Consider the following 20,253-nt stretch of genomic DNA (forward strand, 5'->3'; position numbering starts at 1 on the left):
TTTTTTTTCACATTGCTGTTGGGAGAAAATGGGAAAAAGGTATTTTTTTTTTAACTTTCAATATTTTTTTTTTTTTATATATATATTAACTGTGTCTTTTTTTAGTAGTCCCCTTAGGGAACTTGAACCAGCGATCATTGGATCGCTTGCACGATATACTGCAATACTAATGTATTGCAATATATCGTGATTCTGACATGCTCCTCCGGCAGGGCTTGATAGGAGTACAAAGATGGCAGACCTGGGGGCCTTCATTAGGCCCCCAGGCTACTATGACATGCCTCAGTACCCTGCGATCGCATCGCGGTGGGGCCAAAGGAACTTCAGAGGAACATCGCCCCCGTTTCTAACAGCTTAAATGCTGCAGTCACTGACTGCGGCATCTAAGGAGTTAAACGAGCGGGATCCCGGTCAAAAGGGATCTTGCTCCTTACACTAAAGTGTCGGCTGTAAAATACAGCCAAAATGCTCATTCTATGGTGCAGGCTCATCCCATTATCCTACTCCATAATCCACCATCCGACCTCTGCCATATATATATATGGCGGATGTCGGGAAGGGGTGAATGGCAAGGGGCTAAAGGAATAAGAAACATCAAAATTGTGTTCCCTTACGAAAGTTCTTCTTTAATTATTTTTTATGTTGAATTTCACACCTAGTTTTTTTTTTTTTTTTTAAATAAACAGGAAAACACAATTTCCTGTGTTAATTTGCCTCCTCTGCTTTTTATCCTGTGTGGTATTTCTGAAAAGGATCTTTACTGATACGCCCTAAAGATCATAATTTTTTAACTTGTTTATTTATATATTTTTTTTTAAATTGTTTCTGGGAATCATCAGAAAATAGACTAAATACAAGTAAGGGCCTGTTCACATCAGCATTGGCGTTCCGTTCAGGGGTTCCGTCTGAGGTTTCTGTCGGATGAACCCCTCAACGGAAAGTCCGTTTGACTTTCCGTTGCGGGGTTCACCCAATGGAAACCTCCGACGGAACCCCTGAACGGAAAGCCAATGCTGATGTGAACAGGCCCTAAGAGCATACAGGCCAAAACAGAAGCCTAAAAGTCACTAACAGAGAAAACATCATAACACTGTAGAGAGATGGCTTTAAAAATAACAGAGGAGAAGTCAGAACAAAAGACTGATGCTGGTTAGTCATACATTATAGAGCAATATAAGCCAATTTAGCCATTGTTTAACTACATGCCAATTACGATGCGGGGGAGAGGGTAAAACTTAGGCCTCATTCACACGGCAGGTTTTCCCGGCCGGGTGCCGGCCGTTCATAAATCGTCCGGCACCCGGCTGCATTAGGCGGGATTCACACAACCGGGTCGTTCCCGAGCCCGAGTGTCGGCCGGTAAAATCGGCCATTTTGCCCGGCCGGTTTGCATTAAGTTTTGCATCCGTGCCGGGCCGGGCAGATCCGGACAGTGACATCAGCGGCAACTCCTGAAGGGGAATCCCCATGTGTTCGGGGATTCCGCTTCAGGAGTTTCCCCTGATGTCACTGCCCAGATATGGACAGAGACATCAAGCACTCTGTCCAGGAGCGGAATCCCCGAAAACACGGGGATTCCGCTCCTTCAAGGAGCTAAAGTGCGGCTAGCACTATAGCAGAGTGGGGAGATACCTCCCTGCTCTGCTATAGTGGCGTCGCTACAGCAGTAGCAGCCGCAGCAGCTGCTAGCGGCGCCATCGAAGGTGTCGCCGGGCCAGGGTGCTTTTCAAGCAGGGGAAGGGAGCCAGCGCAGCGCACCCTTCCACCTGCTGTACACCCCGGCCCTGCCACACAGTGTACAGCGATGCCATTCGTCAGAATGGCATCAACTCCTCCTCCTCACATGCACTCTGCGCTGTGAGGAGGAGGAGATAGAGCGCAAGCGCCGGAAAACCCGGCCATCACTCGGGACACATCCCGGTGATGGCCGTGTAATACCCGGCCCCATAGACTTCTATGGGAGCCGGGCGGCCGGGTACCCGGGCGAAGATAGAGCATGCCCTATTTTTTGACTGCCGGTTTTCCCGGCCGTCAAAAAATCGGTCGTGTGAATAGCCCCATTAGGGGTCTATTATTCCTAAGGCCTCATGCACACGGCCGTTCATAAATCGGCCGGCACCCGGCTGCATTAGGAATAATAGACCCCTAATGGGGCTATTCACACGACCGATTTTTTGATGGCCGGGAAATCCGGCCGTCAAAAAATAGGACATGCTCTATCTTCGCCCGGGTACCCGGCCGCCCGGCTCCCATAGAAGTCTATGGGGCCGGGTATTACACGGCCATCACCGGAATGTGTTCCGAGTGATGGCCGGGTTTCCCGGCGCTTGCGCTCTATCTCCTCCTCCTCACAGCGCAGAGTGCATGTGAGGAGGAGGAGTTGATGCCATTCTGACGAATGGCATCGCTGCACACGGTGTGGCAGGGCCGGGGTGTACAGCAGGTGGAAGGGAGCGCTGCGCTGGCTCCCGTCCCCTGCTTGTTTTCCTGGCTCGGCAACACCTTCGATGGCGCCGCTAGTAGCAGCAGCTGCTGCTGCCGCGGCTGCTACTACTGCAGCGACGCCACTATAGCAGAGCGGGGAGGAATCTCCCCGCTCTGCTATGTGCTAGCCGCACTTTAGCTCCTTGAAGGAGCAGAATCCCTGTGTTTTCGGGGATTCCGCTCCTGGACAGAGCGCTTTATGTCTCTGTCCATATCTGGGCAGTGACATCAGGGGAAACTCCTGAAGCGGAATCCCCGAACACATGGGGATTCCCCTTCAGGAGTTGCCGCTGATGTCACTGTCCGGATGTGCCCGGCCCGGCACGGATGCAAAACTTTATGCAAACCGGCCGGGCAGAATGGCCGATTTTACCGGCCGGCACTCGGGCTCGGGCGCGACCCGTTCGTGTGAATCCTGCCTAATGCAGCCGGGTGCCGGCCGATTTATGAACGGCCGGCACCCGGCCGGGAAACCCTGCCATGTGAATGAGGCCTTAGGAATAATAGACCCCTAATGGGGCTATTCACACGACCGATTTTTTGACGGCTGGGAAAACCGGCCGTCAAAAAATAGGACATGCTCTATCTTCGCCCGGGTACCCGGCCGCCCGGCTCCCATAGAAGTCTATGGGGCCGGGTAATACACGGCCATCACCGGGATGTGTCCCGAGTGAAGGCCGGGTTTTCCGGCGCTTGCGCTCTATCTCCTCCTCCTCACAGCACAGAGTGCATGTGAGGAGGAGGAGTTGATGCCATTCGGACGAATGGCATCGCTGTACACTGTGTGGCAGGGCCGGCGTGTACAGCAGGTGGAAGGGAGCGCTGCGCTGGCTCCCTTCCCCTGCTTGTTAAAAGCGCCCTGGCCCGACGACACCTTCCATGGCGCCGCTAGCAGCTGCTGCTGCTGCGGCTGCTACTACTGTAGCGACGCCACTATAGCAGAGCAGGGAGGTATCTCCCCGCTCTGCTATGTGCTAGCCGCACTTTAGCTCCTTGAAGGAACGGAATCCCCGTGTTTTCGGGGATTCCGCTCCTGGACAGAGCGCTTGATGTCTCTGTCCATATCTGGGCAGTGACATCAGGGGAAACTCCTGAAGCGGAATCCCCGAACACATGGTGATTCCCCTTCAGGAGTTGCCGCTGATGTCACTGTCCAGATCTGCCCGGCCCGGATGCAAAACTTAATGCAAACCGGCCGGGCAAAATAGCCGATTTTACCGGCCGAAACTCGGGCTCGGGAACGACCCGGTCGTGTGAATCCCGCCTAAGAATGGTGGGGTATAGTAGGATTTTTTTTGTTAAGAAGGGCCTCCCAAGGGTTTTTGACTAAGTTATGTCCAGTAGTGCAGGAAAAGAAAATATGCCCGCACCCAAAGCCTTTACACTCTAGGGCAGCGCCACCATATATGAAGCATTTTCCCTTGTTCCAAGAAACCTCTAAAACAACATGAAGAGTATCCTGGTACTGCCTTACGGTCTCGAGTCAGGTATCATCTTGTGGGAACCTTCACCTTAGTTTTAAGCATCAGCGCGTTCATATATATCTTATGACGTGCAATGAAGTGCAAGCATTAAGGCATTAGCCATTAATTCTTAAATTTTAGCATCATGTAAGTTTTCAAATACCAAGCTATGTCTAGCAATAAGAAAGACACAACACACGTGCCCTGGCATTGGTATAACACCTGGCACCTCCACTGATGAGTGAAGGGGTAGCGGCGCTCCAGTGAGCGCTGCGGCTTCTTCATTGCATACGAGGCATCGATCTGTACATTTGGAGGCCTAGTACAGCAATTCAGCCCCATATACTTGAATGTGACTGAGCTGCAGTTCCAAACACAACCACTATCAAATGCACGGATGGTGTCTGGCCACAGTGCTTCCCTTCAATCAGCTGATTGGTCAGGGTGGTTGGAGTTGGACCTGCACAGATCAGATTTTTTTCATTATTATCAAAGTCCCAGAATACCCCTTTAAGCAAACATATAATAATGATGATAATTCAGGAACATATACAGTAGTACACTCCTACTTGATCTATAATAAGTAGTATTACAACGCGATGAGCTCCTCAATTGTTGGCTGCAAAAGTATAAATACTCAGCAATCTGTATATAGATAGCCGGGCACATTAAACAGAGCACCATGTTTACTGTATACATTGTACAGATGCTCAGCATCAATTGACATTGTACATATTAAAAAAAACAATTGTATCACTAATTACGTAGTATTCATTTTGTTCAGTCAAAAACATCTTTAACCCCTTACCGCTCAGCTCTGTACTATAAGTTCGAGCAATGCGCATCATTCATGCTCAGCTCCGTAAGTATGTTGAGCTTTAAACGAGCGCTATTGCCCCCATCCAAAACATTTAAGAGCTGTGATAACTGCAGTCTCGTGCAGCAGTTATCACAGCTCATTCCCCAGGGACAGATTACGGTGGTTCCTACCGATTAACCCCTTAGATGCCGCAGTCAATAGTGACCGTGGCATCTAAAGAATTAGAACACCATCGTGGGGTGTCGATTGATGCTATGGCAACCGGTGGCCTAACAATGGCAGGACCTAATAGGCTGCCTGTCAGAGTGAAGCGGACAGGTATAAAACACTGCAATACATAAGTATTGCACTGTCCTATTACAGCAATCAGACAGAAGCACCTTCAAATTCCCAAGTGGGACTAAAACAAAAAAGTTATAAAATTTTTAAAAAATCACCCTTTTTCCCTTATGTAGTCCTTAATTATTGGAAAAAATAAAAATAAAGTATACATAATTAGCATCACCGTTTCCGTAACGGCCTGAACGATAAATATATTATGGTATTTATCCCGCGCAGTGAACGCCATAAAAAATAATTTGAAAAAAACGATTCCAGAATTGCTATTTTTTGATCACTTCACCTCCCAAAAAATGGAATAAAAAGGAATCAAAAAGTCGCATGTACCCCAAAATGCTAACAATAAAAACTACAGTTTGTTCTGCAAAACTAAGCCCTCACACAGTTTTGTTGATGGAAAAAAGTTATGGCTACACAAAAAATAAATGATTTTTTTGGAAAAAGTGACTTTATTGTGCAAACATAAAAACTATATACATATTGTATCGCCATAATCATATCGACCCGCAGAATAAAGTTAATTTGTCATTTATAGCCGAAGATGAATGCTGCAAAAAAACAGAAAAGATTAGCAGAATTGCTGGTTTTTGTTCACCATGCCTCTCAAAAAAAAAGGGATAAAAACTGATCAAAAAGTTGCATGTAGTGCAGAATGGTACCAATTAAAACTACAGATTGTCCCGCAAAAAATTAACCCTAACACAGCTCAGTCGAAAAAAAAATGTGGCACGCAGAATACGGCGACACAAAAGGTGCAGAGTGAGTACTAAAAAGGGGATAAGATTGGGCACCATTTATCAGCACGATACTTGCCACACATCTATATATATATATATATATATATATATTATAATACCACCTTATTCTGCCCTGATGCACTCCGCACAGCTTACATGTGCCCCCCACATTATAAATCGAAATACCAGTAAAACCCCAAACAGAACTACTACCAAGCAAATTCTGCGCTCCAAAAGCCAAATAGCGCTCGCTCCCTTCTGAGCCCTACCGTTTGCCCAAACAGCAGCAAATGCCCACAAAAATGTCATTACCATAACCCGGGAGTACCCGCTTAACAGTTTATGAGGTATTTCTCTTCAGTAGCACAAGCTGGGACAACATATTGTGCACTAAAATGGCATATCAGTGGAAAATCCACTGCACATTAATTTCTACTAAAAAAAAACACCTTTTGGGGCAAAATAGTTTCTGCCCCTAATAAATTCCTTGAGGGGTGTAGTTTCCAAAATGGAGTCACTTCTCAGGGGTTTCAACTGCACTGGTACCTCAGAAGCTCTGCAAATGTGACATAGCGCCCAAAAAACAATCTAGCAATATCTGCATGTCAACTAGCGTTCCTGCCATTCTGAGCCCTGCCGTGTGTCCAAACAGAAATTATGATGAAATATGGGGTATTGCTGTACTCAAGAGAAATTGCTTTACAAATGTTGGGGAGCTTTTTCTCTTTTATCATTTGTGAAAATTTAATTTAATGCAAAAAAACTGTATATTGTCATTTTCAAAGCCTAAGGGCATTTTCAGACGTGGCAAAACTGCTGTTAAATTCCGTTGCGGACAATCCGCAGTGAAAATCTGCAGCAGTCATTTTTTAAATTGTTTTCCATATCATTTTAGGTAACTTAGTCCAGACCCTGCAGAAAATAACAGTGCGGAATTTAGGCTGCAGTGCAGAATTTTCATTCCGCAGCATGGAAGCAGCGGCTTTTCACTGTAGATTTCAGCCTTTGCAATGCAAAAACTGAAATCGGCGGCAAGTCCGCAGTGATATCCGCAACATCTGAATTACCTGTCAAATATGCAAATGTTGCTGCAGATTTGTTGCGTTAGGCCATGTTCAGACGTGGTGGAATTTTCCGCTGCAAATGTTGGTGCAGATTAGGGGCAATTACGCATCGAATCTGCACCAACATTTGCATATTTGACAGGTAATTCAGACGTTGCGGATATCACTTTGGACTTGCCACAGATTTCAGTTTTTGCATTGCAAAGGCTGAAATCCGCAGTGAAATTCTGCTTCTTCTCCGCAATGTAATGAGCATGCTCTGGAGGGAAAAATCTGCACCGCAGGCTAATTTCCACACAGTTATTTTCTGCAACGTCTGAACTAAGTTTCCTAAAAATGTATAGAAACAAATGTAAAAAACGGCTGCTGCAGAATTCCACTGCGGACTGTTCGCAGCGGAATTCAACAGCAATTCCGCCGAATCTGAATGTGCCCAAATTGACACGAATTTGTAGCAACATTTGGAGCGGAAAAATTCTGCCACCTCTGAACATGCCCTAATTCCAATACATTTTGCAAAAAACCTGTGAAGTCTAAATGCTCACTATACTCCTAGTTAGATTCCTTGAGGGGTGTAGTTTCCCTAAAGGAGTAATTTTTGGGGGGTCTCCACTGCTTTGGTCCCTTAGGGCTTTGTAAATTTGACATGTCACCTGAAAACCATTCCAGCAAAATTTGATCTCCAAAAGAAAAATGAAACTACTTCCATTCTGAGTCCTGTGGTCTGTCCAAACAGCAGTTTATCACCACATATGGGGTACTGAACTCAGGAGAAATTGCTTCACAAATGTTGGGGTGCTTTTGCTCCTTTATTCTTGTGAAAATGAAAAAAATCTGAGCTAAAACTACTATTTGTGTGAAAAACTGTATATTTTAATTTCTCAAAAACTGCAAAATCTGAGCAATAAATATTGAGTTGGGTTTCTCTGGTAAAACCTGTGTTATATTAAAAAAAATTGATCAAAATAGAATTTCTGCCAAAAAAATCAAAAATTTGTACATTTTACCTCCACTTTGCATTAATTCCTGTGAAACACCTAAGGGCACGGCCAGACGTGGCGGAATTGCTGTGGAATTCCGCTGCGGACTGTCTGCAGTGGAATTATCCTGCGGCCGTTTTTTACAGTTCTTTCAATACATTTTTAGGGAAGGTAGTTCAGACGTTGCGAAAAACTCCGATGCGGACCATAGGCTGCGGTGCGGAATTTTCCCTCGCAGCATGCACTTTCTGTTACGGAGAAGAATGGGAATTTCAGTGGAAATGCAAAAATTTTGCAATGCAAAAACTGAAACTGTGGCACGTCCGCTGTCTTTTCGGCAACGTCTGAATTACCTGTCAAATATCCAAATGTTGCGTAATTGCCCCAAATCTGCACCAACATTTGCAGCGGAAAAACGCCGCCACGTATGGCCGTGCCCTAAAGGGTTAAGAAACTTTCTACATGCTGTTTTGAATACTTTGAGGGGTGCAGTTTTTAAAATAGGGTGATTTATGGGGGTTTCTAATATATAGATCCCTCAAAGCCACTTCAGAATTGAACTGGTCTCTAAATAAATAGGTTTTGGAAATTGTCCGAGCACTGAGACCCCCACCAATCGGTAAAACGAAGCAGCTGAATTGCTCGTGTGAGCGCTCAGTCGCTTCGTGTCCGTTCGGCTTTTTCTGGAAATGAATGTATCAGAGTACGGACTCAATAGAAAGTCTATCAGCCCGTATTCCGATACATTTATTTCTGGAAAAAGCCGAACAGACACGCTTCAGCTGCTTCGGTTTAGCGATTGGTGGGGGTCTCAGTGCTCGGACCCCCACCAATAAAAACTTCTGACATGTCACTATGACATGTCAGAAATTAGTTTTATCTACACTTTAGGGCATGACCACACATGGCGGAATTCCTCCGCAACTGTCCGCATCAATGCCGCACAGAATCTGCGTTGCAGATTCTGCAGCGGATCTGCACAAAATGTGCAGAAAATTGATGCGGACTGGCCGCTGCGGACTGCAGGAAAAGTGCTTCTCTTCTCCCTATTCAGTGCAGGATAGAGAGAAGGGACAGCACTTTCCCTAGTGAAAGTCAAAGAAATTCATACTTACCGGCCGTTGTCTTGGTGACGCGTCCCTCTTTCGGCATCCGGCCCGACCTCCCTGGATGACGCTCCAGTCCATGTGACCGCTGCAGCCTGTGCTTGGCCTGTGATTGGCTGCAGCCGTCACTTACACTGAAACGTCATCCTGGGAGGCCGGACTGGAGACAGACGCAGGGAGTTCTCGGTAAGTATGAACTTATATTTTTTTTTACAGATACATGTATATTGAGATCGGTAGTCACTGTCCCGGGTGCAGAAACAGTTACTGCCGATCGCGTAACTCTTTCAGCACCCTGGACAGTGACTATTTACAGACGTCTCCTAGCAACGCTCCCGTCATTACGGGAGCCCCATTGACTTCCTCAGTCTGGCTGTAGACCTAGAAATACATAGGTCCAGCCAGAATGAAGAAATGTCATGGTAGTAAAAACAATACGCTCCGCAGCACACATAAGATCTGCGGACTTCATTGCGGAATTTTGACTCTCCATTGAAGTCAATGGAGAAATTCCGCCATGAGTCCGCAACCAGTCCGCCACTGCTCCGCAACAGACAGAGCATGCTGCGGACACCAAATTCCGCTCCGCAGCCTATGCTCCGCAGCGGAATTGTACGCATCGTGTAAACGAACACTGCTAAATTAAAGTGAAAGTCAATGGAGAAACGGCTCCGCTGCGGATTAACGCTGCGGAGTGTCCGCAGCGGAATTTAAGTGAAATTCCGCTATGTGTGAACCCGCCCTTAAGCTGCGCATACATTCCAAATAGCTGTCAGCCAAACGCTCGTACGGATGACAGCTATTCCTTATGGTAGTCAAGTATGTAAAACCATTACTAATGTTATTACAAATGCTTTACACATGTTGAGCTTAAAGTGTTCCTTCAGTTTTATAAAACTTCTGACATGTCAGAAAATGTCATCAGTGGCACATGAGCTAGAGCCACTCTGAATGCCAAAATGAAGAGGCTTAATGATGCAAACTTCTGCTTTTAGCTCTGCAAAGATCTTCCAGATAAATGTTTGCCTGCTGCTAAGTGGCTTACAAAATTTGTGGGCAAGGCCAAGCAAGGCCTTCACTATTTTACAATGTCCTAAAGCTAGTTATTTTGTCACAATAGAGGACATTTTTACACTGGTGTTATAGGATGCATGCATTTAGTTGTCTGCGAAAATGTCACAAATTGCACCAAATTTATCAGAATGCTATCACAAGCTATCATATATTTGGTGACGCAGCTTTAGACATTATTCTCTTCTGGAGCACATGTAAACAAACATTTTGCATTAAAACATGCTAGTCGCTTTTCAAAACTGTCCAGGCAGACGTAAACAGTGACTAAAATAGTTTTAAATTCTTTGCATGCTAATTTTTTATTTCCTGTAACCCCTTTCTGAAATTTGACGTACATCATAGTAGGGAAGCGGGCTCACGATCTCAGCCCACTCCATACAGAGCAGGCGGTCAGCTGTATATTACAACTGATGCCTCGATTAAAGGTCTGGAAAATTCTTTTTACTTTTTGATGTACAGCTGCTTTGAATTCTGTATACAGAGCAGCTGTATAGTGCGTGAATTAGTCCGGTTCGCGGGACTGACGGGTTTGGTTTCAGCGGGTCCTGCATGTCTCTGACTGTCATTTTGCATCAGTGTCTCTCCAAATTTTCATCCATTTACCAGCCATCTGACCGTTTATAAAAGAATAGATGAATTTCATTTGGAAGTATTTCTTTTGGCCGAACCTCCTGAAAACATTAAAGTGCCCATGTAGATAGTTCCACAATGCCCCTGTAGATAGTGCCGCAGTGTTCACTGTAGATAGCGCTCATGCAGATAGTGCCACATATTGTCAGTGTCCCCCATAGGTAGTGCCCACATAGTGCTACAATCAACTACCCCTGTAGGTAGCACCACCAGCATCAGAAATCCCCAGGCAGAGCATTGTCAACGTTCTGGTGGGAGATTCTTGCATTAGTAATGTCACTGTCCATATATGGACAGTAGCGTCAGCGACTCCCTCTAGAAGCGGCATCCCCGGCCAGAGTGTTGCCACTGCTCTGGCCGGGGACGCAATTACAGACAACGAATCCATGGTTTTGTGGACCGCAAAATCACCACGGTCGTGTGAATTAGGCCTAACTCAAATAATGTCAATTAGCCTTCTAAAGCCATGACATCATTTTCTGGAATATTCCAAGATATTTATAGGGTGCAGTCAACTTGGTGTATGTAAACTTCTCAGCCACTGGAAATGTGATGAGAGAAATAACAGCTTAAATAAATAATTGTCTAGTATTATTCTGAAATTTTTCATTTTTGAACTATAGTAGTGAGCCTAACTGATCTAAGAGAGGGAGTGTGCGCTGGGATTAAATGTCAGGAATTGGGAAAACTGAGTTTTAATGAATGTGGCTAAGGTGTATGTAAACTTACGACTTCAACTGTATCCTGTGGATAGGTGATAAATAATCATTATGAGAAAATTTCCCTTTAACACTGATGACGCATACAGAGCATGTATATTCACATACTTGATCTTCCATAAATGTCTATATAGTTGTATAGTTATTGGGACAATATTGAATGCCATTTGACTGTGTGCTGTACATACGCCGCGTATAATACATTTGCAGTGTATTATACACAAACATCTATCCGATCAGATGCATTGTAACTCATGTGGCCAAATCCCAGCCTGATTTCCATGTTTTTTTCATGTTGCTTTATTAAATTATCTAATTAAAATGTTATTCTATACGTGATATAGAAAATCATATTTAAAGGTGTCATCCCAAGAAGGACATCCAAAGGATAGGTGATAGTTGTCTAATCACTGGGGGCTCCACGACTGGGATCTTCACCAATCACTAGAACGGGAGTCCACAACCACAGTGAGGAGTTTGAATGCCTCTAATTCTGGTCGAAAAACCGCACCAAATCGTGGTGAAGTATTTCGCCGGAATGTCCGCTGCGGAAAACTGCACATAAAAAAAACAAAACGTTTCCTACTTACCTGTAGCCATGGTGTTGCTCTGCAGCCTGGCCTCCTGGAATGGCATTTCATCCCATGTAACTTCTGCTGCCTGTGATTAAAGAGGCTCTGTCACCACATTAGAAGTGCCCTATCTTCTCCATAATGAGATTGGCGCTATAATGTAGATCACAGCAGTGTTTTTTTATTTACAAAAACATTCAATTTTGACAGAGTTATGACCTATTTTAGATTTATGCTAATGACTTTAACCCCTTAATGACTGCTGATTAGCCTTTTCACGGTGGTCATTAGTGGGCTTTATTCTACAGCGCCGCTATTCCACGGCGCTGCATTAGAATAAAGTAAACAGAGCAGGGAGCCGTGAAATCTCCCTGCTCTCAGCTGCCAGAGGCAGCTGAGGGCTGGGGGCGTCCCTGCTCTGCCGGGTGAGATCGATATTCGTATCGATCTCACCCGTTTAACCCCTCAGATGCGGTGCACAATAGCGTGCGCCTCATCTGAGTGGTTTTGGAGAGAGGGAGGGAGCTCCCTCTCATCCCACCTTCACCCGGCGATAAGATCGCCGAGTGTCTGTGTCTGCGATGGCAGCCGGGGGCCTAATAAAGGCCCCCAGGTCTGCCAGTAATGAATGCCTGCTAGGTCATGCCAGAGGCATGACCTAGCAGATGCCTGTCCGTTTTAAACGGACAGGCAGTAATACACTGCAATACAAAAGTATTGCAGTGTATTATAAATGCGATCGGATGATCGCATATGAAAGTCCCCTAGTAGGAGAAGTAAAAAAAAAAAAAGATGAATAAAGTTAATTAAAAAAAATGTGAATAAAAAAAATGAAAAACCCACTTTTTGCTCTTACAAACTGCTTTATTATTAAAAAAACACAATAAAGCAAAAAGGTTACGCATATTTGGTATCGCCGCGTCCGTAACGACCCCGACTATAAAGCTGTTACATTATTTAACCCGCACGGTGAACGCTGTAAAAAATAAAATAAAAAACAATGGAAAAAATGCTGTTTTCTGTTAATCCTGACTTTAAAAAAATGTGGTAAAAAGTGATCAAAAAGTCGCATCTACTCTCAAATGCTACCAATAAAAACTACAAGTCGTCCTGCAAAAAACAAGACCTCATACAATTGCATCGGCGGAAAAATAAAATAGTTATAGCTCTTCGAATGTGACGATGGAAAAACTAAAAAAATGGCTTGGTCATTAGGGCCCAGAATGCAAGCAGGGGGAAGGGGTTAATAGACAACTGGGCGTGTTTTTACTTTTTGACCAAGTGGGTGTTGTGGAGAGAAGTGTATGACGCTGACCAATCAGCGTCATACACTTCTCTCCATTCATATAATCAGCACATAGTGATCGTGCGTTGTTCACTATGTGCTGTCAAATACTCACACATTAACGTTACTGAAGTGTCTTGACAGTAAATAGACATTGCGTCCAACCAGGACGGGATGTCTATTAACAATCCAGACACTTCGGTAACGTTTGTGTGGGACTTAAAGCACAGCAAGCGTAATCTCGCTGTAAGCTGTCATTTACAGCGAGATCTCGCAAGATCACGCTTGCTGTGCTGTAAGTCCCACACAAACGTTACCGAAGTGTCTGGATTGTTAATAGACATCCCGTCCTGGTTGGACGCAATGTCTATTTACTGTGAAGACACTTCAGTAACGTTAATGTGTGAGTATGTGACAGCACATAGTGAACAACACAGGATCACTATGTGCAGAGTAAATGAATGGAGAGAAGTGTATGACACTGATTGGTCACTGATTGGTCAGCGTCATGCACTTCTCTCCACAACACCCACTTGGTCAAAAAGTAAAAACACACCCAGTTGTCTATTAAGAAAGTCATTAGCATAAATCTAAAATAGGCCAGAACTCTGTCAAAATAGAGTTTTTCTAAATAAAAAAAACACTGCTGTTATCTACATTACAGCGCCGATCACATTATGTAGAAGATAGGCCATGTGGTGACAGAGTCTCTTTAACTGCAGCAGTCACATTGAATGAAACGTCATCCACGGATGCTGGCCTGGACAAAGAAACACAGAATTTTGGGTAAGATTAAGATTTTTTTTTTCTGAGTTCCGTTTTGTGCAGTGGAATTGCAGCTTTTCAGCCGCAAAAATTGCAACATCTGCTATTTGTTGCGGTTTTTACCTCCCAATTGAATAAATGGGGAAAAACCCAGAACAAAAAAATAGCGATTACGCAAATACAATTGAAATGTTGCAAATTTAAAAACCGCACTGCGCGTAAATTTCTCCGCGTCTTTTCCGCTTATGATTTACGCAGTGTGTGTGTAAAGGATCTGCCAGGCACAGCTTCTCTGTCAACGCCCATAGGTAATCAGTCTGCACCTGCTTCTATGTCTGTGAGACTGACTCCATCTTCCACCACTCAGGATGGCAGGCTTAGGAGTGGGAGAGCCTATCACAGCCTGGCCAGACGGAGCTAGCTCCCGCCCTCTGTCTATTTATACCTGCCTTTCCTGTTCCTCCTTGCTTGTGATTCTTCTCGTTTGGTTTCCTGGCCCTGCTGCAGCTTCTGAACTATTTGACCCTGCTTCATATTGACCCTGGCTTACTGACTACTCTCCTGCTCTGCGTTTGGTACCTCGTACACTCCTGGTTTGACTCGGCTCGTTCACCACTCTTGTTGCTCACGGTGTTGCCGTGGGCAACTGCCCCATTTCCCTTGCTTCTGTGTACCGTTGTCTGTTTGTCTGTCGTGCACTTATTGAGCGTAGGGACCGTCGCCCAGTTGTACCCCGTCACCTAGGGCGGGTCGTTGCTAGTAGGCAGGGACTGAGTGGCGGGTAGATTAGGGCTCACTTGTCTGTTTCCCTACCCCCATCATTACAGTGTGAATGAGATCTCATCCACTCTGCTGCTACTGTAATATATCCACTCCGTTGCTGTTGTATTAGGGCTGATTCAGACAAACGTGCCATTTTTGCGCATGCAAAAACCGCCGCATTTTGCGTGCGCAAAAGGCACTTGACAGCTCCGTGTGCCCTGTACATATGGATGCGCGGCTGCGTGCTTTTGGCGCAGCCGCCATCTTTATGACACTCCGTTTGGATGTTTGTAAATAGAAAAGCACGTGGTGCTTTTCTGTTTACATTCATTCTTTTACTGTTATTGCGCGAATAACGCTTGTCCCACGGAAGTGCTTCCGTGGGGCATGCGTGATTTTCACGCACCCATTGACTAAAATGGGTGCGTGATGCGCGAAAAACGCAGACACATAGAACATGTGGCGAGTTTTACGCAGCGGACTAACGCTGCGCAAAACTCACGGACTGTCTGCACTGCCCCATAGACTTCTCTAGGTCCGCGCGAGCCGTGTGAAAACCACGCGGCCGGCACGGATGCAAAACACGTTAGTCTGAATCCGCCCTTATGCTGTGGATTTTCCGCAATGAAATTCATTGCGGAAAGTCCACACTAATTACGCTACGTGTTAACCTGGCCTTAAAGTGGGTCTGCTATGGCATTTTAGGCTAACAAATGGCTGACACCGCTAGTTAGCGACAGGGTAAAGGAATAGGAACATACTAGTTTTGAAGATCTTAGGGCTTGCATACATGCAAAAAAAATACTTTTAATCTCCCATGCACCATATTCAAATGTGAATAGAGTCCAGCATCTATATCTCCGACCACTCCTCACCACTCTGCAGTTGATTGATGGTTCTGCTTGTGTGACACTAAAGGCATACCATCTTGAACACTGGTATGTTCCTATTCCTTTACTCTATCACTAGCTAACAGTTTCAGCCGTTTGTTAGCCTAAAATCTCATAACAGACTCCCTTTAACTGTTTAAATTGAAGTGTCGGTGTGCTCCTCTAATGTAAAGTCTATTTTAGTAGAGATATAGTTTATATACTGTTAGTTACATTAATGACAAGACTCGTATCTTCTCCATGAATGTCCTTGTTACAAAGCTACAGAAAAGTTATGTGTATTTCTCATTTAAGTAGATTTATTAATAGCATCATAGGATTCAGCAAAAAATGTTACTAAATTCACCAAATTGAGCAAAATGTTGCTCGAGGCATAATATATTTGGTGTAAGTCACTAGGCATGTTATACATTTCTTTGCCTTATGCCACTTTATGACTGGCGTACATGTGCACCAATAATTCAGAACCTAAAAATTTAGCACATCTTTAAGCTCCTTTTATCCACACCCCTTTCCTTGACTCTTTTTAAAACTGTTGAGGTAGGAGTAGAGTCAAAAACTAGATAAAAACGTTATGCACATTTACGTTACAATTTTGTCAAATTTTGCTTAGTGAATCTCCCTTAATGTTTCTAAAGATCATTGCGAGTTCAAATTATGCCATATCTTATTCCTCTGTCCAGGGATTGATGCCCTCAAAGAAGATGTCCTAAAGTTCTCAAGTCCCCGTAGGATTGTCTAGAAGCTAAAAATCTAAAGGTTTTCTTTTTTTTTTTCCTTTTTTTCCTTTTTAGCACTGCTCCATTCCACTACTTTCCAATTAGTGTAACTATACCCTCTAACTTAACGGTACTAGTAATATGGCTTGACACGTGATGAAGCCCAACCACATAAAACTGTATTGTTATTTATAAAGCTGAAATTCCGATATATTTTATAAATGCATAATAGAAAGGAACTAATAAATTATCAGTGGTATATTCCATATTAGGTTCATATTAGTATTTAATGGAATGAAGACTCTAGCTAAAATTTACTATCTTTTAAATCAAGTCAAGGTGCTCTGGCGGTAAAGATATGGAATTCAATATTCCGAGGGGCACCACACCCTCTGACAGATATTGCTTGTGATTTATTTTTTTTAGCAACACACCAATGTTAGTTAATTGAAATGAAGGGTTAAAAATAAAATAAATTAGCATATGCTTCATGATATGGTTTTTCAATTGTAAAAACGTGAATATCCCTTCAGCGACCTCCTCCCTGACTGCTAGCTGCAAATACTGAGGACATGACTTTATTTATCTTTACAGAATTATCTGATAGCTACAGGTTTTTACGGCAAAGTCACAAAAATGCCGAATGATTCCACAACATTCACTATTCCTGAGTTTAGCCGTAAATATGGCAATGATCTTATGTATTACCATTAGTGTACTTAGTTTCTGTAGTTCATTCCTTTCCACTTTCTTATCTGTCCAGTGCCATTTCACAACTTCCTTAAACCTCCCTAAGCATTTTGTTCCCTATTTCTCCATTTATACTCACATTATTTTGTTGTGTTTTGCATACAGTATATTTCTTTCCTTTGGTAATATGGAGTACACAGGTATTATAATTTGGAAACATGGTGGATAATGTTTAATTACATCAATTTAATTCACAAACAAGGTTAACTAAAAACACTTTTGAAAGGTTAGTATCACACATTTTATTATGTTTTTGCAGTATAGTTGTAACAAGGTAGGTAAAAAAAAAAAAATATATATATATATATATATATATATATATATATATGTAAATATGTTCATTGATTTAACATATTCATGGTACGATATAATTATAATTGTCAATAGTAATCGTGAGTAACACAGATAGTAATACTGGGTATTGCAAATTATCTAGGAAAGAGCTTCATTCGGGAAAAAAGTAAACTTTTCTAATATTCTCCTAGTCGAACATGAACAATAATATGAATTATACATATATTAGAAAATAATGATTCTCGTGTAACAAACAAGTGATACTTTTACTGACATCACTGGCTACATCAGTGGATAAATCATCACAAAATTACTGCTACGTTTATCTAAAAAAAAAACTAACAGCGTGTACTTTATATTATAATGCTACAATTTATGGTTAGAAAAAAACTGCAAAACAAAATGACAATACAAATTTCGGAATCATCTCATTGTTTCAATCTACACGGAAAGTTCATTCACGTGAATACTCATCAAATTAAATTCAGAATTCCATGTCTTAATACAAAACTTGTAAGGAGTAATATACTTCCCCATCCATCTGTAATGGGTTTTCTAAATATGATTTGCTGCTTGTTTTGTCAGCAGGTAAAATAACATAAGCATAGAAAGTGTATCAAATAATCAGTTTAAGATTAATTGACCTAATTATGCGCATAAGCAAATGCCAAGCCGAGTGGTCTATTTACAGAAGAGTCACTAGAAATTATCTGTGCGTAAATGAATATTTTATTCAGGATTGAGTTTTGCTCATTTTGATATTTTTGAGTTGTGCGTTGTTAGTATTTGCGCACGCCGTACACAATATCCAAATGAATGTGTGGATAAAGTTACTAACAAATAAGGCAAATAATTAGGAAAAAGTTGAAAAACGTAATAGAGATTAGAAACTCTCACTATGTGCATAGTAAACACACTTAGTATATAGATCTCGTAAAGTGTCAGTGACAGTAACACATATGCACCATAGTGTATTCAAATATTCTGTGTATATACTGTGTACAGAGTATTTAAAGGTATATAGATACTAAAAATACACAGCCGTTTCTATACAGTAAAGGTGCCTGTAGATATATGTGTACAGTAACTTTCATAAATACCAAGTAAAGTTCAGTGGCACACGTTCCTACAACTTGTTGAATAGAAGTACGGTTGTGCAAAACCATCTTCTGTAAGAGCGAAGCCATGTGAAGATAATTCTTTGCATGTACGTTATTTGCAATATACAAATAATTTTATATATATATATATATATATATATATATATATATATATATATATATATATATATATATATATATACACTGTATGTTGTATATATCTATTTACAACTAAACAAAGCCTTAACATACAGTGAATGGATGAGTTCTCTTAGGCTGGGATCACACTACAGTTTTTGGGGCAGTTTTTTTTTTAGCCAAACACAGGTATGGAAAGTAAGAAAAATATAAAGAAAAGATTATTACTTCTCTCTTTTATATTCACTCCTGTGTTTGGCTAAAAAACAAAAACTGCACCAAAAACTGTATGTGTGAATTCCTAAGGGAATAAAATAGTAAAAACACAAGTGTGTGTGTGTGTATATATATATATATATATATATATATATATATATATATACACACACAGCTATATATAGATATATATATTTATATCTATATATACATACTATCTCTAGAGTAACCTGTATTAATACATGTATATGTGTGAACATGTCGTGTGTAAATAGAGATAGATGATAGATAGATAGATAGATAGATAGATAGATAGATAGATAGATAGATAGATAGATAGATAGATAGATAGATAGATAGATAGATAGATAGATAGATAGAATACAGCAGGACATGTTTTTCGCTACCACTTATATAACTCCCACAACATGCGGTAAAAGTTCGGGCTTGAGGTATAGAGTATACGGGAGGTCTATCCAGCGCACTATGCTGTCTGGTGAATGTATACATCCATATAGATAATATACTATATGATTCTCCTCTATGTGGAGTATACAAGAAGTTGTAGATAAGTAAAGAGCGCCCAGTGAAGCGCAGGGCATCTTGCCTGGCAGCCTGTGGCACTTGCCTGTGGACGCTGTGCGTTACCTGCTCTGCCGTGGGTTGGCCGTAGACAGCTCTCCCAGTCCCCTGCAGCTGCTCCATGTGCTGCTCTGAGAGACGCCGCAGGATGAAGCTCAGGTCTCAGTCCCACCCCTCCCCACTCCACTTCCTCATTCCAGTGCAACATGACAGCAGCCTGATGTGTAGCCTGGCATGTCCTGCACTGATCTGCCTGTGCCCGCCACTTCCATTTAATAGGCGACCTGCCTGGCTCAGCGGAGACTGATGATGAGCACGTCAGATGAAAACACACCTCCTCGCTGAGAGAACTGGACTCTGAGGACGGCCCGCGTTCCGTTACCTCGGGAGCATTGTGTCGGGGCAGGTGCATTATTACCTCAGACTGCTGCAGTCACCCCAATGGCATTTCAATGAAACCGGGGCTTGGGGTTACACGTCTTACACCCACCGCCCGCTTCACACGATCACAACTCACAACTACATAGATAGTAGATAGTCTGGAATGTTGCAAAAGAACACATTTTACCTCAGGTTTACGGATGAAATTCTGTACCATGTACTATAGCTATGAACAGAACTTAGGGGCTGGACAGTTAGGTCAAGAGTTTAAAAAATGATTCCTGTATTTTTCGTGAATGGAGCGAAATTGAGAAAATGAGCTTAATCTGCGGATAAATGTGTGGTGATAACGGAATCTGTCCCTTGTAAGATAACGTAAACGG

At 42.8% G+C, this 20,253-nt stretch overlaps 1 protein-coding gene across 4 annotated transcripts in view; it reads right to left on the reverse strand.

Annotated features, from left to right (window-relative positions):
- IKZF1 (IKAROS family zinc finger 1) overlaps positions 1–19,923 on the reverse strand; it is a 232,159-nt gene extending 212,236 nt beyond the window's left edge. For all 4 annotated transcript variants that reach the window (XM_075826995.1, XM_075826998.1, XM_075826994.1 and 1 more), the window contains exon 1: positions 19,556–19,923. In XM_075826995.1, the coding sequence (XP_075683110.1) occupies positions 19,556–19,901 (346 nt within the window). In that variant the 5' untranslated portion in view covers positions 19,902–19,923. The remainder of the gene's footprint in view (positions 1–19,555) is intronic.
- Positions 19,924–20,253: the final 330 nt, after the last annotated feature.

Source organism: Rhinoderma darwinii, chromosome 5 (assembly GCF_050947455.1).
Source record: "Rhinoderma darwinii isolate aRhiDar2 chromosome 5, aRhiDar2.hap1, whole genome shotgun sequence".
Lineage (NCBI taxonomy): Eukaryota > Metazoa > Chordata > Amphibia > Anura > Rhinodermatidae > Rhinoderma > Rhinoderma darwinii.